This window comes from Amblyomma americanum, chromosome 7 (genome assembly GCF_052857255.1).
Source record: "Amblyomma americanum isolate KBUSLIRL-KWMA chromosome 7, ASM5285725v1, whole genome shotgun sequence".
Lineage (NCBI taxonomy): Eukaryota > Metazoa > Arthropoda > Arachnida > Ixodida > Ixodidae > Amblyomma > Amblyomma americanum.
This window is the reverse complement of record NC_135503.1, coordinates 58,274,908-58,302,410: the sequence shown is the minus strand read 5'-3', so window position 1 is coordinate 58,302,410 and position 27,503 is coordinate 58,274,908. Positions and strand designations below refer to the sequence as shown.

Sequence of the window (27,503 nt, the reverse complement as noted above, 5' to 3'; positions counted from 1 at the left end):
CGGTTTCTCGGATTTCGCAGATGGTGCCGTGGCGATGGTTCTCTCTGAAGCTGGTTTCGTTCGAGCACAGACTTTCTTTACGAGGCTGGAAGCTTAAACAAAGACAGAAACAAATAATTTAAAGGTGCATTATTTCTGGCTTTGCTTAGCAAAGGATTAAAAGTTCTATCGGGGACAAAAGTCTCCAGCGTTCGCAAAAATCAATATAGCCGCACGCGCGCTATTTCTTCCAACTACCACCACATTTGAACGCCGCAGATAAGAGCACGTAGGCAAACTTTAACATCCAGAAGCATGGCCTCAAGTCATGCGCTTATAACAGAGCTATTCGCTTCAGTTGCCGCTCGCTCGTCCTGAAGACTTTAGTCCCTGAAAATAGGACACAGTGCTAAAACGCGGTTTTAAAACTGTAGAATCAGCAGTGCGTTACCTCACTAAGTGAGAACACTTGAAGCAGATAGATTGAGAACTAAGGAAACTCCAGGAGGGAATGCAAGGACAGCCGTGGTATAGTTCATGCTTCTGAACTGTGCGGCTGTAAAGCATGCCATGCTACGACATTTTGCCTGCAGGCTTCAGCCCTTAACCAGCAGCTAATCTATACTCTGCTCAGGCCTTATCGCCACACGAGCGCAAGTGTATTAACATTGCGTAGCTTCCATAAAAGCTTCTGCACGCAGAACAGCTGGGACAAACTCAACCCCAACAACGACACGCTGTATAGCAGCTGTGTCCTCCCCCCTCCTTGCCACCGCTGAGATGTTCTCAAGAAAAACTCCGGGAGTCTCGAAGGGTCAGTCCAAAAGACAATCCACTTCGAGTACAAAGCGGTCAAGAGACGCAACTACAACGCACTCAGCGTAGTCTCCACACATCCGCAATCCGGAAACAAACTCGAGATGTAGGGGCATTATTCTTTTTTAACATACCCTCCCCCCTCTCCCCAACCACGTGGTTAAGCCTGCTTCGTATAGAACGACAGATTAAATAGCGGCGAAGCTGCGCGGCTGATGATTCTACGCACGAACTGCTCATGACGCCCGCGTAATTGGATTCGCGCGTGGACTAACTACGCACTGCTTCTGGCCAAACAGGCTCACTGATGGCATTGTGTTTCGCTGCATGACACGCATTGAAGAATACGAGGGAATGAAGTTGCGTGTTGCCCGGCGACTGCTCTGCAGTGCAGAGTTCATTCATAGTCGTCAGTGCCTTTCAGCATCATGAGTGGCTTCGCGCCAAAAGGCGAAATGCAATGCAGTCTCGTCTTAGTTCAGTATGCACGGGTACAAGCTAGGTGCCTGTATTGCATGCTTGCAGCGTTGCCTACCGCTACTCGTCCTATAATGTAATTGTGAGCGACCGATTAAGGCTCTTCCATCACTTCTTAAGCAGCGGTTCTCCGAAGGCAAGGGGCAGCTGAATAATTTGCAACTTCTCATCGCTATCTCTAGTACGCTTTGTAGAAGTCGTCCAGCCTATTTTCAACTCCAGCAAATCTTGTTTGCCCGTGGTCATTTATGACGCCGCTCTTTGGCTGGTTTGTTCCAGTGCAAACTACAAAGCTCTTAATTCGAAGCAGAAAGTTATGACTGCACAGCACATCGCCAATCCTGCGTGCGCAGAGGAGCGATGGACGGAGATGAGGTGAAGACTCTCCTGCATGGCTTAGCGCTTGGAGGTTGGCTGGAAGAGTGCTTCGAACGCCCGGGCGTCTGATTGCGTTGGAGGGCATGCCTGCGGCTGAATATTGGGCTAATCGCACGCAGAGACAGATCGCTTCCTGGTTGCCAGAGAATACACTCCTCGTCAACACCAGACGCTCTTCTCACATCCGCGATAGCATGCAGATAGCGGCCTATAGTTAACTCGCAGTGGTGGTGGTCTTCCGGTCTGACCCTAATTCTTGTTTCGGCTGAGAGGCCCGCCTGTGTATGACTGCGGAACACGGCGGCACGGATGGCTTTGGGCGCCAAATAGACGACAGCGAATGCGCGCTGCGCTAATGGAATGAGGTATAAAATGGTTTTCACCTAACACTTTACACAATTTTTTAAAATAGGCTTTTTGACGTAGAAGCGCGCTTTTTTCGGTATAACAGTTTCAGCGGTATTGTAAATCAGACTACAGCTAGGACGCGCTAACTAGCAGGCTGGTTAACTGATATTGAATAGTTAACTTTCTAACTATTATTGTTAGGCTCTTTAATTACTCAGACGCGCGTAGCCCACCGTAAGTTATATCCATGTCAGTTTTTATAATTTCGAAAACGTGGTTACCCTCGGCGCTGTGGCCAAACAAATTTTGGTATTTCGACGAGTTGCGTGCACTGGATAGGTTGTTTTGCCTGCAAGGTTCGCGAAACCGCATGTATTTTGGCGCGATGTAGCCAAAATTTTGTTGGGCCACAGCGCGGAGGATAAGCACGTTTTCCAAATTCTTAAAACTGATATGGATATTGCTTACGGCGGGCTACACACCTCTCAATAATTTATGAGCCTAGCAGAGATAGTTGAAAGTTAACCATTAAATATTAGTTAACCAGCCTGCTAGTTAGCACGCCTTAGCTGCGTTCTGATGTACTACACCGCTGACAGTGCTATGGCGGAAAAAGCGCTCTTCTAACTCATAAGCCTATTTCTAAAAATTGTGTAAACTGTTAGGTGAAATACCCTGTACATCGTAATAACGGGAAGGCACTGTCCGCGCCCATTAATATACAGAGCGATCTATCTCCGCCGAAATATGATGGTGATGAACAAGTTTTGATTATCAATGCCCTAGTCCAAGGCAGCTCCTCTGAAAGGCAAACGTCACTGTATACGCTGTATACTGTACGCTCTATAGTCTCCTCTGCAATATGGAAGCGACCGTGATGGTTGATTCGGTTGTGGTATTTATTGATGAAAGAGAACGATGTGCACGGTTATTTGCACGTTTCGCACTCCAAGACAACAAATACTTCCCAAATAAAATGCCGGAATGAAAATGCAAGCGGCATGCACATTAAAATGCAGCATAGCATTGCGGTTGTTATGCGAAAGTTGCTAAGGGTGATGTCCGCGATTGTTGGCAGTCCATGGCCGACGAAACAGCACAGAAAATGCGCGGACGAAGAAAAGTACAGGACGACACAGCGCTTGTGGCATGCACTTTTCTGCGCTGTTTCGTCGGCTATGCCGATCTGGTATATACTGATATGTTCTCAAGGACACCCGAGACAGTTGAGGTGCGCCTTTAGATGACGCCCATTGCATAACGTTTCCTATAGTGGTTCACGACGTGACAGTGAATGGAGCGGCTCAGCAACTTCTGGAGCGGGATTCATGTACGGCCTTTGTCAAAGATATACAGTCACTGGGTTTCCATCTGGGCCATACAGTAGTGTGGCTCTTGTTGCATCATCAGCGATCAAATGCCATGATATTAAAAAGAACTCCACACCTCCCCCCTACCTCTAAGCTTAAGAGCCCCCACTGCACAGCTCAGAAACAAAGCCCTTGGTCTGTATATTAAAAAGAAAAAAAAAAAACGCTGCACGTGCAACAGCGATTCATGGTTAAACTGCGTCTGTCTTGTTGGCTATATAGTATGGCGGGGCTATTATACCGTAACCCAAGGGGCCGCCGCGGTGACTGAGTGGTTATGGCGCTCGGCTGCTAGCCCGAATGACGCGGGTTCGATCCCGGCCGCGGCGGTCGAATTTCGGTGGAGGCGAAATTCTAGAGGCCCGTGTACTGTGCGATGTCAGTGCACGTTAAAGAACCCCAGGTGGTCGAAATTATTCCGGAGCCCTGCATTACGGCGTCTCTCATAGCCTGAGTCGCTTTGGGACGTTAAACCCCCATAAAGCAAGCAAGCAAGCGCAACCCAAGGAGCAGAATAGGCCCAATATTGGAAATGGATGGTTTCACTGTGGTCATTTGTAGGACCGGCCTTTGCCAATATAATTCTAATATCGGGCCAATTACCTGCGCTGGTTCTGCCGTAGGTCTAGCCAACACTCGCGCGACCACTGAGCGCCTCACTTCGCGCTCTGTCGTGACAGACAGCCTGTAGTAAGTATCGCCCCTGGGGCATTTGAGGACATTTGTTTGGCCTTCATGGGCAGTGTAAATTCGCATCTATATGCAGAGCATAGTCCTCACGGGCTCAAGGCCATCACCGCATTGACTGCCACTCCGTATCCGCCTAGTGTCCCCTGATGCGGCAGGTACCACAGCATCCTCATTTCTCGAACATGTTTTATTTTGTAGCGATAGCTACATTACGGTAGCATTTCGAGCCGTCAGCGTGGCGGCGCCGCCACCCTGTGGCTGCGCCGCCACGCTGTCACGTAGTTGGTTACGTGGTGCGGAGCAGCTGCCGGCGCCCTGGCTGATCACGTGGTTCGTCACGTGGTTGGTCACGTGACCAAGTTCCACTCGGCCAACTGTAGCTATCGCTTCACTCCAGGCTTAACCAGAGCTAAACCACCGCCAATTTTTTCTGAAGAGTGATCACAAAGAGACTGACAAACAATAAATTGTGTCCTGCGTCTGCTGCCATCAACCAATCCCCACAACCTATAGACCTAATCTCATCCTACCACCTGACCCTCTGACATTCCTTCCTTCGTGTGCCTTCTCTTGGAATCCACTCCGTTAGCCCAAGGGACCGTTGGTTATCTTCCCTTCTCATTACATGCCCTCATGCCTATATCTTCTTAATCTCAACTACGATATCACTAAATTGCGCTTGTTCCCTGACCCACTATGCTCTTCCCTGTCTTCCTGTCCTTAAACATTCTAAAGAAAAAACAACGCTACTAACTCATACAGAAATCCCAGTGACAGTCCGAAGACTGTCTACTGACTTTTAAAAGAATTTTCTTTGAGGGAGAACGTCATGCAAGTCAAAACGGGTTTCGTTAGCGGCCCCACGAATCGGGCAGGTGCGTCCGTCCAAAGCTGGCGTCATTATGGCGCAAGCTGACGGCGGCACGCGGCCTGCCGCACACACCCACCGTCGCACGGTCCGCTGCATGCCCAACGAATGCCCTCCCGGGCGCTGCAGGGGGCGCGATATAGTGCACTGCTCGTGTAAACACGCGCGCGCGCAACCCTCTGTAATTACATCTCTTAATTACGCCATGTGATGTCGCCATCAGTGCGCGTTCCCCGCTCCCCTTTTCGTCGACCCAGATATCAACTTTCGCGCCTCGGTTGTTCGCAGGGGCAGAGAAGCGAACGAACGCGCTGCATGTGTTGTTAAAGCTGGCTGTGAGGCGTTGTGTAGTTCTTGCTCTGAAGCTCCCTGAGAAAGATTGAGAGCCTCGTTTAAGCAGTCGCGGAACAGGTTGTTAGTGGTACAACCTTTGCCAAACTGCCTTTACTTAGCAAGGTGAAATCTACCTGTCCAGCGGAGGAACTTAATGTGATAATTTCGCGCAAGTGGCAATAAATCTCCAGAGTTCACTAAAGGCACCATTTTTATTTCTTGTATTTTTGCTTTTTTGTGTCTGTTTTTTTTCTTCCGCAGTGTACACTATGGCCTGGGCCCTCATAGTGCAGAAAAGAAAACTGACTTAGCGCCCCTTCGGCAACAGCGTAATGGCGCGAAACAGAACAGACCAGAACTTGAAAACAGTAAATATTGCACGAGAACAAAAATGTTTTACGTATGCTGTTTAGTCACGAAATTTTTCGTTCACGTATGAATTACAAGATCATAAGAGTAAAATATTAAATCAAGCTTTCGACCTTATTCTGCTTAAATACTGAAGATTGCCATACGAAAAACGAAATACACACACCTAAGTAAATGATGGTCGGAATAACGAACTGTGGTAAATTAACTGAGGCGGGATAAGTGCCGATTAAGAATGAAGAAAGCGTTGCGGATTAGGGCATTAAGTTTCCGGGCTCGCATCTAGTTTGCGGGCGAACTGTTGGGACTATTGTGCTTAATACATTCAGACCGGAACGCAGCGAAAATTAAAAGCGACGCACGTTGCGTTCTAAACTCAAGAAATGTTTGAAAAACAGACACGTACTGCGGTGTGCACACCAGTGGAGGAATAACTTTATCACCTTAAATTTGCGAACTCTTAAAATTTTGTCTGGTAAAATTGAGGGAATGTGTTCTGGCCTACACGGCAGTGTTCACTGCAAGCCCTCCACCGAGAGTCTCGCTTGACCTACACTCCTTACATGCATTCTCGTACTTTACAAAAAGTTGGCGCATGCTGGCGTTTCAATGCTGCCCATTTCCGAGATGTCGCGTCATGGCGGCGCCGAGTCGTGCCGTTAGCAGACGACGTAAAAGTGAAAAAGAAAGAGAACACTTCGAGCCCCAGACTATATAGGATGACGGCTCCCTCCACACACATGTACACTCACACTACATACGCCTACAGATGGAATGCGTCTATTCCTGTCTGAGTATACGTGTTCAGAAAGAAAGCCCAACTCTGGTTTTATATATATATATATATATATATATATATATATATATATATATATATATATATATATATATATATATATATATATATATATATATATATATATATATATATATATATATATATATATATATATATATATATATCGATAGAAAAAGGAAGAGGGAAAGAGAGAAAAGCCGGGGGGTCGAGAAAGGAACGGCGATAGCAAAGCATGCGCAACGTGTAGGCAGGCAGGAGCGAGCGACGCCTCTAACAAATGGGTCTTAATCCGAGAAACGCCGAGAGACCCGGGCTGCGTATGTACTACGTACAAGCGATATAAGCCGCGAATGCGTCGCGCACCTATAGCTTCGCGTTCATCACAACTGCATCCCCGCGAAGTGGGCGCGCATTCAAAGCCTCCCTTTCACTCGGCTGCAGTTTGCTCTTCTTCTTTCTTTTAACAAGTTTTCTTGCGACGAACGTGGGGGCTAATCTGCGACGCCACCCCGCCTTTATTACTCTAGTATACGTTCTTTCTTATTGGTATTTTGTGCTGGGGTCTCTCTTCTCCGGCGCCGTTTGCTGCCGCGGTTGCGGGGAGAAGCGCGGGATGGGGCTTCGCGGAGGTTGCTCATCCGTTGACCGGATGCACCTCGATTGCACATCGGCAGGCAGTGGGGCTTGTTTTGTGTTTCCTGTTCACCCTTATAGCAGGGCTTCGACAGGTTTGGAATTCGACTAGTGAGCGCGAGTTCGCGCGCTTAATCCGGGCCGGGCCGGCCATATTTTCGAAGAAGAAATGCGAAACGCTCATTTATCAACGTTTCGGTGCATAGTCAGGGGCCCGAGGTGGTTGCGGTTAATAGCATAAAAATAAACAATTTAAGCGTGTCATACTGATGACGCAACAATACCCTTTTTTTTTCATTTTCGCAAGCGGAGCTGTAAACTTCGCGCTTCGAAAGACGCATAGCAGAAAAAAAAAGTTATACGTTCTTCTTTTATATTTTATGCTTTGACACAGTGATGATAATTGTCGATTGACTCAAGCTGACTGAAGACGAAAGTTTGGGCACGCAAAAGAAAGCAATATTTTAGCTTTTCCTAAGGGTGTGTTTTAGAGTACTTGCAATGCTTCAGAAAACCATGCACGAACCGAATTTTGTCTGCATTCTTCAATGGTTTTTTCCGACAGGAGCAGACGAGAACATTTTGGCGCATTCATGCATAGAATGTAAAGCTTATGCTAACTATAATCGCACTACTGAGCGCTTGGCGCATGAAGTGACCTCAGAATTGCTCTTCTTTCGTCCCTGCCGCAAACTTCTGAGCCGGCATGCTGTAGGAGTTCTTTGCTATGGATATTCTTCTATACTTGTATCGTTGCTTGCGCCCACTGGCTTATCTTGTCCACTAAGGGGACTTGACGTCGGCTGAGGCAATCAAAATGGCGAACAGAACTGTAATAGAACTGTAATAGTGCTTATAAAAACCTCGCTCTTCTTTACGGTCTTTGATTTCTGATTTATCTTTCGCTCCTATGTCTTTTTCTTTCCCGCTAGCTCTCTTTCTGTCCACCGCAGATTCGTTCAGATGTAACAGGTCCAACTACGGTAGTTCAAACAACTGAAATAATGTGCGGCGTTGTACCTTATTTTTTTTTTTAAGCAAGCGACATGAAAATTTCGCGCCTCATGATACTCGGCCATAGCCTGCGCATGGCGCCTCGACGTCATCAACGATGGGACACCTTGGAGCCGCCTCTTCTGTGAGGAACCATCTGGGAAAGAAACATCGACGGCGTGGGCTGGCAAAAAATGCCCCCATTTGTGACAGGGAATGGGCGCCTGCCGTCCTCATGAAATATGAAATGCGCGCGCAGCGCCAACGTTCCTTTGTTCGTCATTCTTCGCTGCCTGCCGCGCATCCAATGTGCTCAGTTCCACTCCTGCGGCAGAGCTCGCGTCTCCGATGCACCCCTCACACGCGGTGGCACCCCCGGAGAACCACGTCTTCGGTATGCTGCGGCAACGTCGCTCGTCCCTTTCCCTTTCTCCTTGTTCCTTTCTCCGCGACCTCACTCTCTTTTTCGCTGGAGACATCGACCAAGCGTCGACGCCGACGCCAGGGGATTAGCGAGATATCGATGCCTGGAAACCGACTAGCTCCTCTGCCCTTCGCTCGCTCTCCCATTACAGCACACGCGCAAGCGCATGTGTACAGGGTGTACGCTTCTTTCTGTACGCGTTTTTCCACCTGTTCCCCTCTCAGGTCGCATCGTGGTCGCCGTGGTCTTGATAGTCGCCGCGGTGGAGAGGGGGCGCCCGCTTCTTAACGAGGCTGGAAAGATGAACCCCTCCACGCCCTAAGCAGAAATGATGCTGCAACAGGATTAAGTACGGCACTCTATATGTGGTACGAGAACTGTCTGAGGGGGTATATAACACGTGAAAGGAAGGGCGATTCTATGCCCCCTCCATACGTGTCTTGCGAGGCAAACTTCTCGGCGCGCTATAACTAACCGCATGCACGCGTTCATGCTTTGTTAACCAAGAACGAACCACGTTACGTAAAAGAGAAGGGCCGATTACCAAGCGTCCTCGCATTCAAGCATTCAGTGTGCGTGCTTCTGCGATTAAACGCGCTGTTAGGCAGGCAAGAAGCAAAGATGAGGGAACTTGAGACTCCAGCACAGTTCTACCGCACATGCATGTATTATTCTAATGGCGTTTAAGCGATTTCTAGTTTATTATTATGTTATTTCAGAGACGTAACAGGCGATCACGTATTAGTTGCTTGTTTATGAGCCGGTCGTGGCAGGTATGTAGAGTGGTGCGAAGGAAATGAAATGCGACATATCTCCGTGATCCCAACTTCTAATCACCGTTTAAAAAACTTACTTGTAACATTTTTTTTTTCTGGAGCCACATACTGTAGGTGAATAGTGGTGAACGCCTTCCTTAACCTGTACTTATACAGCCTCATCCACTCTTCCAGATACCGCCCGACCCGTCCGTGGTGCGGCGGTAAGCCGGCACTATTCCATATTACGTGGAGTTGCGTGACGTAACTATACCGCCTATAAGAACATCACAGACATAATACGAGCGGTGGGATGCAGCTCTCACCAGCAATGGTCTGGAAGACCATGGTCAGACTATCCGACAGGTCCAGACACCAGAGCAAGGCACCCGAGTCCTGAGCTAAAGAGTGAGCCCACCCGACTACTACAAAATTAAAAAAAAAACAATAAAGTTTTATCTCTTTCTCTCTTGTAAAAGGCTATTACACCAACGTGCCGCATAAGATTAGCACCAGCGGTGTGAATAGAACTGAACGCATCAGGGACAAGTAAAAACACCGAGACTCATTCAACGCCGATACACCTGAAAACTTGCATCCAGTAAAAATGTATACTCTCCTTGGCGATCTAAGCTGTCACTCTAAGGTTCCATTAAGTGAAAAGTAAGCAATAGAGTGAATACCAGCCCAGCCTGACATACTCCTTACTACTGTTCGCTTTGAATCTCCGTATTCAAAATCCGTATTCAAAATGATCTACTCTCTCACGTATCACATTACAAATACCTCGGCGTTAACTTTTCTTCAGATCTTTCATGGTCATACCATATCTCATCCATATGTGCCGTCGCCTCAAAGTCATTAGGATACCTATGCCGTAATCTCCGAAATTCACCATCTAATATTCGAAAACTAGCATACCTCACTTTTGTTCGTCCACAACTTGAATTTGCTTCTCCCATTTGGTCTCCCTATCATAAGAACATGATCATCGCGTTAGAATCTATCCAAAACAGGGCAGCACGATTCATTTCACGAAACTTTAACTGCCGCTCAAGCGTCACTTAGATTAAAACAGATCTTTCTCTACAATCATTAAGCACACGCCGTGACATCGCTCTCCTCACACTATTTCACAAATATGCGCACTTCAATAGAACTACCTCATTTCAACTCGATGTCTCATCCCGCACGTCGAAAAGATTATATAATCAGTTTAGTTTCGCAAGAATATATGGTGACACATTGGCTTTTAACTCATCTGCATTACCACGAGCCATCAGATTATGGAATGATCTGCCAGACAACATCGCTTCCGCGTCTAATCTAGAATCTTTCCATTCTAAACTCATCACATATTTCACTGAAACCGTCATTTAGCACACCTACGTTCAAGTCTATTATTGTTCTTTGCTTTGCTGCTACACTCGTGCCATTCGGATGTTTTCTTACTTATGTTTGCTTGCCATGTTTCCGTGTTTGCCTTAATCGCGCTTTGTTTCCACGTTCGGTGAGCACATTATCCTGTATTGTAGTGAATTATTTTGCGTCGCGTACGTTTCCTTTTGTTTCCTTTGGTTATTAATGCACTGTATTATATCTCTTTTTCGCCCCCCTTACATAATGCCCAATGGGCCTGTAAGGAATTTCAAATAAATAAATAAATATACATAAACACGGACACCGCTGAGCTGCTCGAAGGTATATAAGCCGCAAGACTGGAAAATTAGTGCATCGCTTTTTTTTTTCATTAGCGCTGGTTTCTTGCTGCTATAGCGTTACCGTGGTAATATTGGCTGTATATCAGAAGAAGGTCACCTTTATCAGGTCGTGTTCAAAAGAGCGGGCAGAGAATGTCAAGTATACACTGCAAAGGGCTATTTCAGGTATTCCTCATAAGACAGTGCTCACCCTCTGCTTTTGCATTGGTGTCGTTGTCGCCTCAGCGCATGCGCTTCTATGCTTTCCACCATTTCCTCTCAATTTTGTCTACTTTCCCTCTTTACTTGCGTGCTACAGTGATAGTAGCCCTGCTGGTTCCTAGTGGATAGATCCTCCCGTGCACTTAAACTTACCAGATCCATAGCCTGGAGCGTTCTGTGCTTTTTTTCAGCTTCAATATAGTCCTGTTTGCCTCTGAATCCCATGTTTACCATAAACCTGTCTCTATGTTTTTTTTTTCTTCCAGGACATAGCAAACGTTTCAGAATTGTGACATTTAGTTCCTTGCTCTTTAATATTCAAAGGCCTATGAAGAGAGGGGAGCGCGTCCACGCTGGTCACCGTTTCTCAGTGCTTGCAAAAATGTATCAAATAATTTTCACATATGGCGGAAAATGCCAGTTCACAGCCACAAGTGGTGCAGAAAAGCATGAACGCAGGACGAAGTGGCCATGCTGATGCTGGCTGAGATACCCGTACGTGTTCTTTCATCTTCGTTTTCCTGTAGCCACTTAGTCCTGTTTCCATGTGCAGAAACACTTTAAAGCTTTTTTTTTTCAACACCAGTCTGTGGTTTCAGTTCATGATAAATCACTACTTGTCTCAGGTAGCACCGGTGTCGGCAAAGTATGCCAGCAGTCTGCCACAACAGATGTCCAGTCGGTAACAATATATTCCTGCACATAGGAAAGCATTCCGGGTTAATGTGAATGTGTGGCGGTCCGGCATCGCAGCATAGCTTTAGCCTAACAAAATGCACTCTGCGGAAAAAAGTGCCGCTCAAACCAGAGCCGGTGTAAAGGGGTGTGACAGAAGGGGAAGGGCCTCCCCTCTGCCCTCAGCGAGAAACGTTCTCTGTAGAACACCATAAAAAACACAATTTTTTTTTCGACAAAGACACCTGAAGAAATCCGTTGCGCAATTGAGACCCCCCCCCCCCCACACACACACACACACTCTCTTACCTCTCCAACACCGTCCAAGAGTCCTCCGCCCCTAGCGCAAACGCCGACATAAAGATATCTTTGAAGCTCCAAACTCGATCGGCGTGGGGCCTGCACACGAGTTACAACCTTACTTTAAAACCTTCCTATGGCTCATACTAGTTTCGGAAACGTCCGTACGGATGAGAACAACGTTTCAAAAGGCATCGGGCGCGCGGTCGTCCCCGCCAAGAGTCAGCAGCCACAGCAACGAAATGCAGCTCGCCATTTGTCGCCATACAATGCCTAGCAATCAGAGACGCCCGGAACGAGCTGGTGGCGACGCTTGGGCGGTTCGGTTTAGCCGCGAGGCTCTCAAGATGACACGTTGCCTTCTCACCGTAATGCCTCGTGTCCCGCGAAATTGCGCGCGTAGAGCAGTAATTCCGGGCTATCTGGTTGTAGGCATCGGCCTATATACAATGTAGGCCCTCTTGGATCCTTCTCTCGCATTTTCTTCTCGGCTTATATCTTGAAGCAAAAAAACGTCTTTGTGCCCCCCATCAGAAACCCGACCGCGGCGGCTGCGTTTTTATGGAGGAAAAACGCTGTGCGATGTCAGTGCACGTTAAAGATCCCCAGGTGGTCGTTGTTGTTGTTGTTAGCCTATCAAAAGATGGCACATACCCACACTGGGGGATCGGCCAAGAATCGGGTGGCTATTCACCTGAACGCAGTTTACAAAAAGGAAAAGCACGTGGGAGTACAACACCGGTGAATTTTTCGTCATGAACAGAAAAGGGATGAGTGTTTTGATTTTAAAATTTTAAGAATAATAGTAAAGAGAGTGATTAAATATTAATGATTTAGTCAAAATGTAATAATTGATAGAAAAGAAAAGGTTGGAACACTTAGCAAGGCAGTCGGTGAGATTCTATCAGGAAATTTTGAACAGCGGTGCAAACAGATCTGTGGCTGAACCCAAATGTGGTGGCGCCAAATGATAGCAAGAGCGGGCTGCTCAAACTAAGGCCAAGATGCTGCAAGGGCTCCTCCAGCAACCTTTTTCTCAGTGAGTTGAATCGGCGACAATACAGCCAAAAATGTTCAATAGATTCTGGCTCACGGCAAAATGCACAAAGGGGAGAGAGCGCCAAACCCGACTTGTGTAAATAGCAATTTAGAGGGGGGATGCGGCAGCGTAGCCTCGTCAGTGATACTTCAAGCTGCCGAGAGCAACAAATTTTCCTGTTCCAATAATTCCGGAGCCCTCCACTACGGCACCTCTTCTTCCTTTCTTCTTTCACTCCCTCCTTTATCCCTTCCCTTAGGGCGCGGTTCAGGTGTCCAACGATATATGAGACAGATACTGCGCCATTTTCTTTCACCCCCCCAAAAAAAACAATTATTATTATTATCATCAGACCTGTACATAAAGAAGGATGCTACTCCTGGAGTTGCGTACTCGCGCTTGTGACTACTACGTGCTCAGCACATTGACGATGGTGACGGGGAGAGGAGGAGCCTTCATAGGAGCCGGAATGGGTGTTTCTTCTGTCCTTCGCTTCGACCGCGAAAACCAACGAGAAATGCTGTTCGCTATCAGCCGCTGCAGTGGCTGAGTGGTTGAAGAACTTATTAATTTTATACGAAAAATAGTTTTTCCAAATTAAGAGTTCTTTTCGGACCAATATCCGCAGGCTAGTTGAGGTACAGTGTAATTAGTACTAGTGGAGTAATATCCTAGTTTCGTAATGACCACACGTTCAAAGAATGCTGCATGCGAAATGTAATACAAATGTACTAGAGTTGTGGTTAAAGCTTGTTGCTCTTGTTGCATTGCTAGAAGAAGCACAGCTAAAAGACGAGGACCAGAGAAGCTGCCTGTCACTTCTCTGGCTCGCGCTTTTAGTTTTGCCCGTTTTCACTGTTTTCTAGTTTTCTACTGGTCTCAGTTTCGGCTCACTGGGCCTGCTGCGTGTTGAATTATTGATTTACACTTGCCAAAGGTTTGATAAGGATATTGATTGATGGTGTTTTGATTTGAGAAATTTTGTTTCGTGTGCAGTTACTGTTTTCTGGTGTCACGTGAGTCCTGGCTGGCATTTAAAAAAACTGCACGTTACTCTCAATAAATTGTTGGTAGTTTGGGCGCCTGTGCTGTTAGCTTCTGTGTTCGTCCTCATCTTTTCGCGCTACTCCGTCTAGTAATATAAATAAAAAAAACTGGTTTACGAGTTTAGTCTCAAGCAGAACTGTTTAAGCTTTTTAGAATCATGGGATGATTGTTTTATATCAGGCGGCAACCACTTCCAAATTTTTGTGCGCGCGAATTGTAATAATCGTTTCCTGTATATATTACATCTTTGGCGGTAAATTATTGCTTTTTGAACTGACTCTTCTTGTCGTGCGACTGCAACTGTAAACCAATGAGATATGGAAACGGGTACCTTACGACACTGTGTACATACGTCTCAGTGTTTCTGTCGCGCTAAAGTTGGAATGACACTGTTTGTAGATTTCTAAATAGGGGCTTTGCGCAATGAATGAAACTAGAATCAGTCGCAAATATTATTGCACAGTTTTGTAACTTAATGGTAGAGCTTAGGTACGTCTTACAAGGCAATCTTATTGCGTTCGGCTGCTGAACCCGAGGACGTGGATTGAATCCCCGCCGCGTTTCGATGGAGGCGAAACGAAAAAAAACGACGATGTGCTGTGCGATAGCAGCGCACGTTAAACGGCAGCGTCAACAAAATTTTACTTTTGCTAGAGTGCCTCTTACTGTGCAGGGTAGGTCATAAAACTTCAATCGTCACAAATTTCATAGTTTTTTGAAAATTGGTAACCGATGTTTGAAAACACCTGCTCTGCCCGCGTCGTCTGCTACATATATCAGACGACACGCGCACCTGGCGGCGTGCCGCGCAGTTAAGCAACTCAGCGGATGTGATGTGGATACGGACAACTGAAAGCCCTTCTCAAGCGGGGCCCATCGGGAGTGAACGGATTAAGGATGGCATGAAATGAAATGCTGGAGTCTAAACTACGGCTTAGCAGTCCTATGTTTGATACTGTGGTAAATTTTTCCAAATTTCAGGCGTGAATTACCACGCTGAAACTGTGCAGCGGTCGGAGCCACGAGCGTGGACACCCCGCACGAACGCACACGCTTATGCCTTATTGAAGTACGGCAAACAGCACGCGTGGTGCGGCATATGACAATCTGTTTTCTCCGACGTGGCGTGTTGGTGGGGCCCTTGCCTGATTTAGTCAGAATGAATCGAAAGTCTGCATCGTCTATGGCGATTCCGGCCAAAAAAAAAAAATGTTTTCGCAACTAGAAGCTCCATTTGTGCGATCACAAGGCAGCCCAATCCGATTATTATCCCCGATTCAGGCCGCCTGTAGAAACCTCATTGAAGGTAAACGTTCCGAAAGGGCCAACGGAATTCTGAAGTACAACAACCATAATATAGTGAAAACAACAATCCCTTGGTCTCTTGCTCATGAGTCCCTTTCTCTCAATATCCATGAGACTCTCCTGTTCATAGGAGATAGCAAGTCAGGCCCCACACACAGAGGCTTATGAGATGGTGGAACCACCACTCGCATACCATGACATATACTGGAACGATACAGGCTTAGTCAGCGATTATGCCCCTAAATTTACAAAATCGTAGCCATAATAAGCCTTCAAACCAGCACATTTCATAATCCCTACCTTATAAACAAAATGTAGCCCCCATTATACGAGAGAAATTGCCAGTTTTGCAAAGAAATAAAATCCCTAAACCACGTGGCGTATTTCAAAAGGATCCAAACATAGTGAGCCTACAAAACTTTACGCCTGAGCAGTGGGAGGACGTGCTGTCCAGCCTGGTTCCAAGGTGACAGCTGCGGAAAGGGCCAGGACAGCAGCTGCGTCCAATGGAGTCCCGGTATAAGGATTTCAACCACGTGACCTTAAGAATCCTGTTAAATAAAGTGTTGTTCATTCAACAAAAAGGAGTCCCTGTTTGAGTGGGAGTTCGCTCGCAGTGCTGCAAATTCATGCGATCGGAGTTCGCGCCACTAACTCTACGCACTTGTCATGAGTCACGATGTGTGGGTTCTTTCGTTAGAGCTGTTCTTGCTTGTACTCTCAGATAATCCAAGCACATTTTGCATTCAAAACAGACGATAGAGACAACATGATACTACTCAAAGCACAGGGGTACGTTCGCTTAATACGGTGTAATACTAGAAAAGTACAAGGTTAACCATGATCCACGGTCACTTTATCCATTAAATATGGACTTGGGCTAACACCCGTCCCATCCGTCCATTTCTAATGCATCTCTTGCGAAACCGGACAATTCGTACATATTAACGTTGAGCACAAAACAAAATGAACAAGTTTCAAGGGGAGCCTCAGTCATTAGAGGAAAATAGCGCAACAGCTTTGGGACAGAGGCAAGACAAGCGCGTACCAACTCGCCCAAATTTCTGCTTTACTCAATGGGAGCCTCAGTCCTCTATCCGACGTTTCGTCAGTGACAACTTTCAGTTATTCCTGACGTAAAGCACTTCAACTCCTCCATGAATATTGAATTAACCTAGTCGATCTCGAATGTATATGACGTTTTGTAACTACAACTATTTCCTCCCCCCAATTTATCTCAAATCAATTCTAATAATACCGGATTATCTTCCTATGACAGGTTTTCACTGCCAAAAGAACGGACTAATTATGCAACCTTCGAAGCTCCATTTGTAGCTTATAGTTATATGGAATGACCTGAAAAAACAAAACAAACATAACAAAAATGGGAAACGATTTTGACACACTGCTGATGTTATTTGGGCTTAGGAAACGAATGATAAAATTGCGTTGCTAGCATCAAATTAGTTTTAGGATCGTTGTAGTTAATTCGTTTCTTGCCGTAATGTGCTTTTTGTAGCTGAATACAGGCGGCCGCGTTTTTATGGAGGCAAAACGCTTTGGCGCCCGTGTGCTTTGCGAGGTCAGTGCTCGTTAAAGATCCCCAGGTGGTCGAAATTATTCCGGAGCCCTCCACTACGGCACCTCTTCCTTCCTTTCTTCTTTCATTCCAACCTTTATGCCCTTTCCTTACGGCGCGGTTCAGGTGTCCAGCGATATATGAGACAGATACTACGCCATTTCCTTTCCGCAAAAACCAATTATTATTATTAAGTTGAATACAGAAAAGGCAGGTTGCTAAGGCAGGGTGCTATGCAGCCTGGCGCTGTGGGACATCTTCCTGCATTTCAGATGCATATAAACTCTTTTAGCTAGCAAACATTTTTCATGAACTGGAATGCCTGTTTGTATGATAGACTGATGATTTGATTCGGCGTAAAACCGGTATGTACAAATCGCTTGCAAAAGTACCAACTAATTTTCACCAACGAAGATCTTGAGGCACGCACCACAGTGGATCCTTTGCAGAACGACGCGTGTGTGTCAGAAAGGTGCATGGGGACTCGAGCAGGAACTATTGGGCCAATGGAAAGTGATAAGATATGCGAAATGGTGTATGACACGCATTAAACTGTATGTCGTCATCTTACGGACATTGCTAGTTTCGGTATCTGTTCGACTGTTAGCAGAGTACTTAACCCTTTATGACGCTTTGTACAGAACTGTGTGCTTTGGTAACTCGCAGGTTTTCCTCGGAGTGTACTCTAGTTAGCACTATTTTCATGTTTCATAATATATTTGTTTCCATGACATTGCAAAATGGATTCTTTATTATGCCAACTATGGCGAAAGCAGCAAGAAAGATTTCACCAAACGCTGAGCTTGGTACGTCTTCCGGCATTTTCTTGCTGAAATATTTTGCCATCTTTATTTGTCTTTTTTTTCTGTTTTGCTTGCGTCATGTGCGCTTGAGAAATACAATATAATTCCGCAACCTATACGGTGTTGATTACGTGAATTCTGTTGTTCTACATTTATTGTTTCCAACTATTCCGACAGTTTGTAAGAAATTTTGCATGTGTGCGCTCAAAAAAACAAAGTATTAACGTTTTAATTCGGTTGGAACGCTAAGGAATTGGTTATCATGAGGCCTTAATATCTTATTTGGGCCGAAAAATTTACGCTTTAAATCGAAGTGATAAATGGTGCCTGCAAGTGTTACGCAAGCAGGAAATTCCAGGTAGTCATGAGCGTCACTTGCAGCGATTTATTATGAAAGCACCGCAGCAGACGGTGGGGTCGATTGCAAGGCAAGTTCCATATGACTCTAATTTGCAATAATATCTTTTCGATGAATATATTTTATAATACACAGCCTTCATATTCACTGTCCTCTAGAGTCAACCTTGGCACAGGAATAGTTTTTCGGAATAGTTCTGCTGAGCACAAGGTCGTGAGATCGAATCCCGGCCGCTGTAGCCACGTATAATTAGAGGGAAGCGAAATGAGAAAAAAAAAGAAACTCGTGTTGTACAATTTCAGCGCACGGTTAAGAACCTCAAGTGGTTTAAATACAAAGTCGCGCACTGCACCGACTTTTTCTACATCAGAATTCTCGTTTGGGCAAGTTGGTGACCGTTCATGTTGACTTCACAGTGCGAAACACACAAGGTCGATAGACATAAAAATGATAAGGTGCCATTCCCTGTCGTTTTTGTGTCTATTGTCCTTGTGCGTTTCGCGCTCTGAAGTCAACATGTTCCTCTACGTGTCACTCCTTTAGCCCCTTTTATCCCGTCCATCATGGCGCGGTTCAGGTGTCCACCGAAAGTAAAGCAGTTGGAGCACTTTCGGTTTCCTCATAGCCACCCACTGGCGCTGTTATAAATTGTTCCCACTAATTCAGCGGCGGCCGATGAACCCACGTCGAACGAGAAAGAATTATTGAGCGAGCTGGCTATTGCCTTTGGGGACAGCACCAACAGCATTCGCTAACGTGCCATTTTTTTATTACTAATTGAAAAATCTCTGCACTTCCGTTTGGCTCTACAAATTGAAAGCTGTTAGCTGACGCTCTATATTACAGCCATGCTTTATATGCAATTTCTGAAGAATATGCATGGATCAAGACTTCCACTGAAGCTCTCAATTACCAGCACCACAGCGTGTGTTGCCATGAGCGGGCAAAGTCGTGCTCCACCAAGCTGGAATAGCTGTATAATACCAATGCATTTGCCGGATGTATACCTTCGCTTGGTCGCTCTGGCTCCTTTCACGCCTTGAGAAGACGCCGCCGTTAGCTGCTTCCCTTCCGACTGGACAGCACGCTCGGAGCCCTCCACTACGGCACTTACTTCTCTCTTCGTTCACGCCCGTGCACCTTTCTCTTCTCCCACTGCGCGGTTGAGGTGTCCACCGAGAAGTGAGGAAGTTACTGCGCCTTTAATTTCCTCAAGAACCAATTGTATTTACTGCGACCAGCGAAGCGCGCTCAGCGTTCTTCGCTACTTTCGCAGCTGACCAGGGCTCGCTTGCTCATCTTCAGCCTTGGCACATTCCAAGTGCACACCTTCAGTGTACGGTGCAGGATATTTTCTGCTGAGTCCAGCGTACAGCGGTGAAGTGCGGTAATATCAGTACTCAGTGCACACCATCCCGCGGGTCACTGCCCTGTGTTTTGCGTTTATAACACCCGCGTACGGAGTTTTCGGTGCGTGCTAAACAACTGCAAGAAGTGAAGTCCGAAGCCCTCAGCCACTGCGTACCTCGCGGACCACAGGCAGGCTTATGTTGATAGCAATAAAAAAAGACAGCCCATATTTGCACCAATATAGCTGAAGCTCACGGCTTGAGATAAGCAGCCACGCGGAGACATGCGTCCGATCAGATGCGTCGGATAGATGCCTTCCATTGAAACAAAAATCGTTATCGACGTATTTACAGCTGCAGTGCATTAAGTTCGTTTCGTCTTTCACTCTATAAGCGACTACAGAACACGCAAGCGATAAATTTGTTTCCCCAAATATTTTATATAGGTATGTGCTCATGAACTGGCCAGACAATTCGTTTGTCGCACACGATTAGTAATTACCAAATTATAACTTGCACAGATTGCGTCGATACACGCGACGTGGAGGATCCATACTCTTAACTTTTGTGCATCGTACCTCTATAAACCTTCCGGTAAACAGTCTTGACGCTTCGTCGTCTTCTATCGTAATCAGATGATGTGCAGATGCCTCGCATGTGTTGAAGCCTTGGAAACCCACATCGATCTCAGTTTATCAAAGGGATGTGTGTTTGAGCGATCGAAACTTGGCAAAGGTGCGAATATCAGGCTTTGCGCTCCAGCCATCAAAAGCCCGCTGAGTGCGTTCGTGTAAGCCGAACCATCGCGTACGCATTGGTACCACAGGCCAAAACAGTGCGCCAGTGCACGGACGATTCGCGCGTTGCTTGAGTATAGCCGTACTAAGTCCTCAGGAGCGGCCTTTGTCAAAAGTAAACAGTCCTAGGGATTCGCTTCCAAGCCATGGGTAGTGGTACTTTTGCAGCATCACTGGAAGTACTAACATTTGGAGGAGTGAGGTTTTCATAAAAGCTCTTCTAACCTTCAGCTGATTTTGAACGCTGGCGATGCGTAAAAGCAGACCCCCACTTGGGCTATGTACTTCTGGCAAAGGTTGTACATACAAAGAAGCTGATTTGAATACTAGAAAATGTACGCGACACGTCAATAAATCGGGCGCGTGATTGTGAGCTAGGGGCTGAGTGTTAAGTTGCCTGTGGATCTTTCTGCGTGAGTACGCAAGGACCTCAATCCTGCAGACTTCCCATTTGCGGCAAAGTGTTCAGTTATCTCACTTGATGGCCAGCCTTAGAGCTTCCCCCTCGTAATGTGAGAAAAGAGAGCAAACGAAGGAGGTCATAATGCTTTGTTAAGTGCGGCAAAAAGAGTAATAGTTTTACACGAAACTGAACTCGTTTTAAAAAGCAGCCGTTTTTCTCTCAGTTCTTGCTTTAAAGTTTAGGGGTTGCACATTACCAACTATAGCGCATAGAAATATATGCGTGCTATATAGGATGCACAGTGCCTTTCGCCTTTTAGACTCGCATAGAATGTGACATTTCTTAATTATCAGTATCGCCCCGGCCGCTGTCAAAAGTAGTCTGTCCGCTAGTGTATGTGACCACTGCCATGTTCCACGTGCTGTGTATACATCACACACAACCCTTTGCCGACGGCCGGAGTGCTCATACGTACTTAGGCAAGCCGTGGTGCACTACATTCTTGCCCTTTCGACTGTAAATGTAAGCGCATTTTCCTGCTGCAAAACTATACTGTATTATCTATGAAGCCTTTTTGCCTCGGAGGCGGTCATCTAATTCAGCCGAAGCTTTGCATACTCGGCCGCACATGCTCCCTCTCGGACCCGCGCCACGTCTACGGTGGAGGACGAAGCTGCCTCATGCAGTGGAAAAACATACATTGGCGATTCCAGGCGCGAAGGTTCATGTGTATTTTAACAAGATATCACATGCCGATACACATAAACTGCACCTGCAAGGGTGAATCCCAAAAATATTACTAAGAATCGAAGATGGGTGTTCTGTCTGAAGATGAGAACTCTATACAGAAAACGAAAACAGATACTCTCTGCGCCGGAATGCAGTTAGCGAATTTGGCCGCAAGAAGAAAACCAAGAAGTGAAAATGTTCAACTGAATTCAAGATTGAGTGTGTCGGTAGAATTTCACAAGGAAAGCAAGAAGTGAAGATGTTATACTAAATTCAGGATTGAGTGTATCGGTGGAATTACATAAGGAACGCAAGAAGAGGAGATTTTCAACTGAATTTAAGATTGAGTGTGTCGGTAGAATTTCACAGGGAAAGCAAGAAGTGGAAATGTTCAACTGAATTTAAGATTGAGTGTATCGGTAGAATTTCACAAGGAAAGAGAGAAGTGGAGATGTTCAACTGAATTTAAGATTGAGTGCGTCGGTAGAATTTCACAAGGAAAGCAAGAAGTGGAGATGTTCGACTGAATTCAAGTTTGAGTGTGTCCGTAGAATTACATAAGGAAAGCAAGAGGTGGAGATGTTCAACTGAATTTAATATTGAGTGTGTCGGTAGAATTACACAAGGAAAACAAGAAGTGAAGATGTCATACTGAATTCAAGATTGAGTGTATCGGTGGAATTACATAAGGAAAGCAAGAAGTGGAGATGTTCAACTGAATTTAAGATTGTGTGTATCGGTAGAATTTCACAAGGAAAGCAAGAAGTGGAGATGCTCAACTGAATTTAAGATTGAGTGCGTCGGTAGCATTTCACAAGGAAAGCAAGAAGTGGAGACGTTCAACTGACTTCAAGATTGTGTGTGTCGCTAGAATACAAGGAAAGCAAGAAGTGGAGACGCTCAACTGACTTCAAGATTAAGTGTATCGGTGGAATTACATAAGGAAAGCAAGAAATGGAGATGTTCAGCTGAATTTAAGATTGAGTGTGTCGGTAGAATTACACAAGAAAAGCAAGAAGTGAAGATGTTCAACTGAATTTAAGTTTGAGTGCGTCGGTAGAATTTCACAAGGAAAGCAAGAAGTGGAGATGTTCAACTGACTTCAAGATTGTGTGTGTCGGTAAAATTACATGTTCCTGAGGCGTGGCAAAAGTAGGGGGTTACAGCAAACCTTGAAGGCAGTAACTCGGAAAGGAACTTTGCGGACAGCATTTGTGTAGTGTTAGTACGCAAGAGGTAACACGCATGCGACGGCAACTTATGAGGCTCCTTTTATAGATTAACGAGCTTTTCTTTGACTCAGCCTTCACTTACATGTCGATCTTCGCAATTAGCTCTTTTATATGGTCCTTGTGAATTAAGTGCGATGACACAGATATGAGGCATCAGGACTAAAATACAGATTATTTCTGGCGACACTTTCAATTCCCCTTCGTTGAAAAAGTTAAATTTGCATCTTATGCAAATGGCAGTATGTTTGTGGCTACACCGGGGAAAGGGGCGGTACTTTCAATCACTCGTGTGTAAATAATAAAAGAGACAAATCACGCTGCCGGCAACCAAATGCAGTAGCGTGTAGATGTGAGTGAACACATGTGTGTATTAATATAAACCCCACAAGAGCTGAAAGCCGGCTTTAATTTGTCAGTATTATTGAATTCGAATAAACAAAATCTCAACAGCGATGATAGAAAAGAGCACTCAAAGCAGGAAATATTAAGCTGTACAAAACAGGCCCAGAAAGTCCAGCTCTCACATTTCAATAAACACGCGAACATACGCGTGCACACATGTATGTCTATATTCTGGCAATTTTTCTTGACGTCGTGTAAGCGTACCGTGGCACGCACGCCGTTTTTGTAGCTGCCTGCGTACACGCGATGACTCGTCACGTAAAGCTCGCGCACACGGGAGCCGGCCGGGGGTCGCGTGATTCCGTGCGACTGGAGAGGTGTGCACCGCCCTCCCCCAAACTCCGTTATACCTGCGTTTCCAACACCTCTCCTTTTACGTGAATGAACGTAATTTCTGACCCCTTCGTCGTTCACGGCCCCTTCTTTCCGTGCACACTCCATACGCACACGCATCGCCCTGCATGCACAGGTTTCCACGCTTTCTTGCAAAGTTGAAGCCGCAGGCATGCCACGCATACACTGTCTTGCACGCGCAGCCCAAGGGTGTGACGTGGGGCCCAATGATCGGGTTCGCCAGCCATGCACGCAACCATCCGTTGGTCACGTCACACTTTCTCGCACGCTCGTTTCTCTTTTTTTTGTTGTTTTCACTTACACGCGATGTTCCCGTGCGACAATCGGTGGCAGGTTGACGTCACTTTGACGTAGTCTGGACGCAGCACCACGATTTTTGATCAGCGGCAGGTATCTGACGCATCGAATATGTCACTTAGAGGTGCTTAAAGAGAATTGACACTGACGGAATTCCCCTGTTCTCTTTACAAACATATACCTTCAGCCTCTGACCATTTTTCCACGCGTTTTTTTTAGGGTGCCCATGATTTTAGGTTCGTCGAGAGTTACCAGCGCGAATGCATAAACTGCCCGTGAACCACGTGACCAAGCAGAATCGCACGTTCTTGGAGTTGTGCGATTTTGAAAGTCGCACGCTGACACTAGCGAACGAGAGCCGATTCCTACTCACCTTTTGGAATTTCGGCGTCGCCGTTTCGTTGCGTACATCGCACTGAGGTGGCTCATGTTGTCCCGAGAATTCGGCGCACGTTGGAGCGCGCGCGCGTCTCACCGAAGATGCAGACAGACAGGAACGAAACAAACAAACAAACAGAACGAACGAAGCCGCTCCGACGGGGGCACAGCTCTCGCCGCGGCGGTGGTCGGGGGAACGTCGCCGATCCCTCGCCGCAAACCGGTGGTCGAACTGGCGGCGTCCCCTGCGGTCAGCACGGCGGCGGTCCCATGTCGTCCACGGTTCACCACAAGATTCGACGAGCACAGCCAACAACGCGGTTTGCGCTGACTACGACGGCTGCTTGACAACGCGGCCGGAGTCACACGGGGCTCCGCTTCGCGTCGCTAGCTGATGAACGGCGGCATGGCGGCGTCGGCGGCGGCTGGCGTACGCGACAGGACACACGGGCGGCGGGCGCCTGTCATGACGGTGGGTGGTTGCTTCTTTGCGTCTTTTCGCCCCTTTTCGCACGCAACGCAGGGCGCCGACTCTGATTGATGGCGGCTGGCCCCGCTTCCGAGGGGGAGCGCTCCGCAGGCCCCGCCTCGTCTGGCGCCCCGAGGAAGGAGGTGCACCGAGGCTCGGCCAATCAGCGAGGGGAGGACTCGCTGACGCGTGGCGCCATCTGCCGGAAACATGAGCAGACTACTGTGTCGCTCCCGTTCGGCGCTCCGTGCGCAGTTTGCTTGCGGCTGCTGTTCTGATTGAACAGCGCGCACATATGAAGCACTGAGTGGCGATGTCGCAACGTTGCGCTCTTTCAGCCGGCTCCTGGAATTATCCAATTCCCTGACTGAACGCGATCTGCCCCGTGAAATTGTCTAGAGTGCGCTTGTGTATATTTGAAACTTCTGCAGATCTTGGACTGAATTTGCTCCGTCATATAACATAATGTGTAACGGTTTTAGTAGCACAGGTTAGTTACCCCTCAAATGTAAATCAGGGTAAAAAAATCTGCTGAGCATATTTTACCAACTCTGAAACCGTTGATGACATCGCGCGGTGTTGAGGGAAGCTTTAATGAGTTCTAGCAAAGAATAAAATAACACCTTTTAGTAGGTTCATGCATTTCGAGAACAGACTTTGCTGGACTTTAAACGCTGCAAGCAGGCGAAACAGGCTCATATGTTCTTTAATTATATATTCTGATCAGTGTGCCACTGAATATTAACTTAAATGAGCTCATTAGCATTCCGCGGTTCCTCAAGCCGCTATTTCACCTATAGAGCTTGGATATGCTTACGGCACTTAAATGGACGAAACTGGCTGTTTCTAGATGTCCTAATGCGGCTTTTTTTCTTAATTGCACGGCTTGACATGTCCTCTTTGCCAAAATGCATTCCGGGGTCTTTTAAATAAAGGGAAAAAGGGTGAGTCGTATGACATTTAGAGAAATTACTCTGCTTTAAAACTACGCCAGTTATTCTCTCTGACCTAATAGAAGTGTTTTTTCCCCAAGCTACGCTAAATATCAGTGAATGATTTTTTATAGAACGTTACTTCGGGCATATGCTAATTATGAGAGGGAAGTCCTTCAGTTGCTTCATACTCATTCAGACATCGAGCTTGCATTTGCTATCGGGCGTTTGAGGTAAATCGACCACTTTAAATTATACCAACAAACGCATGGAAAGAGATATTCGACTTTGTGTGCTGCCCCCTCACAGCTTTTGTGTGCTCTTCGCGCTCTCAGACGAGCGAACAACCAATGGAAATGAACGCATCTACAGCACCGAACTCTAAAGGTGGACCTGGCACAGCGTTTTTTACGAACTTGCACAAGTTACGTCAGTATGCTTCCGTCGATGTCTGCCTGTTTTTTTTTTAATCGCATTTCTGCATCCGGAATTGAGTATGTTCTACTACGGGAAATTACAGATAGCGGGAAAGTTACTGCTGAGCAGGTGGAAATATTATTCTTCAGAAACCCACATCAGCATTACTCATTATTATTTCGAGGAGCTCATATATCCGTCACTTGCTCCTTGTCCTTTTTATTTTTTTATTTTTTTCGCCAGCTAGAGAGACTGTTCAAAGCAATCCTGAGCCGTGAGTTCGGAGTTAAACAAGCCGCTGCAACCCGTTATTCCAATGTCGCTTCTTGTTGGCCTTGGTGGAAATGCCGCGCAACTTGTTTTGCTCGCCGGATGGATTAGCTATAGACATTGGTATAGGTCAGCGTGTGGTCTGTTGGCAACGGCCACTTGCAAAAAGCCATTCAAATGCAACGTCCTTCTGGGAAAGTTGCGTCTCTATCTCGCAGCCACTGTTTTCATAAGCGAATATATAAGTCTTGCTACTGTATACGATATGAGGCTGTTGCCTTAGCACCGAGAAAAACTTTACCGGACGTGTTCACAGGAAATCGACGAAGACAAAGTGGGTTTTGAATAGATCATCGTAAATGAACGTTCTATAGCATCTTGCCAGCTGCATGCGCTGAATCACTTGCGGCAGCGTTTTACCGCATGTTATATCCGGCTGGGGTGAATGCCGGAGTGGGGTTTTACAAAACGCCTTACGTTTATATGGAAGCGTCATGGACCGGAGCAGGTGGTGGCGGTTGTAAAATCTTTATTAGGTGGACCCGTCCGAGGAAGTCGCTTCATGTGCCGTTGTCCCCATCTTGGTAAACGATTTTCACAAGCTATTGACCGTTCTATGTCAACCGCATGTGCATGAAGCTCACAAGACGCGTCTTTATTTTCATGCGCACTTCCTTAGGTGATTCATAAAGGGCTTCTTTTCTAATCTTGGCATGCATTACAAGAACATGCAGTTTATCGAAGACACTGCGGACAGTTGGCGCAGAGGAGGTTTCACGATTGTGGCGAGTTGCTTGCTTGAAAAATGCAAACGGCGTTTATTCTGTTGACCCCACCGTGTACGAGTATTTACTTACCTTATTTTTACCTAGTTACTCTGTACTGCTTCTTATTTCCGATTGTAATTAATCAGTTATTTCTTAATTACTTTTTTGAGGCTTTTACATGATTGGGACACCATTTAAAGAGGGCATAAATACAAAGGTAAGATATCAGGGGGGGGGGGGGGGGGGGGCAGAGGCTCCCCCACCTCGTCCCCTCAATCCTCCTGTAAAAGGAGGTACCTTGGACCCCTCCCGAAAAAAAAAAAAAACATCGCTACAATCCTGCAAGCTATACATATAGAAAGTATAAATCTTTAGGCGGAAATGTTCAATATTAGACAAATCTAATAGCCACGACATACTGCAAAAAGGCGAGAGTGTACGGGCTGT

The 27,503-nt window shown here is 46.4% G+C and overlaps 1 protein-coding gene across 1 annotated transcript in view; it reads right to left on the bottom strand.

Moving 5' to 3' along the window:
- Positions 1–24,681, bottom strand: part of ss (aryl hydrocarbon receptor spineless) — a 143,893-nt gene extending 119,212 nt beyond the window's left edge. Inside the window, exon 1 of the mRNA XM_077632317.1 lies at positions 24,197–24,681. Within this exon, the coding sequence (XP_077488443.1) occupies positions 24,197–24,252 (56 nt within the window). The 5' untranslated portion in view covers positions 24,253–24,681. The remainder of the gene's footprint in view (positions 1–24,196) is intronic.
- Positions 24,682–27,503: the final 2,822 nt, after the last annotated feature.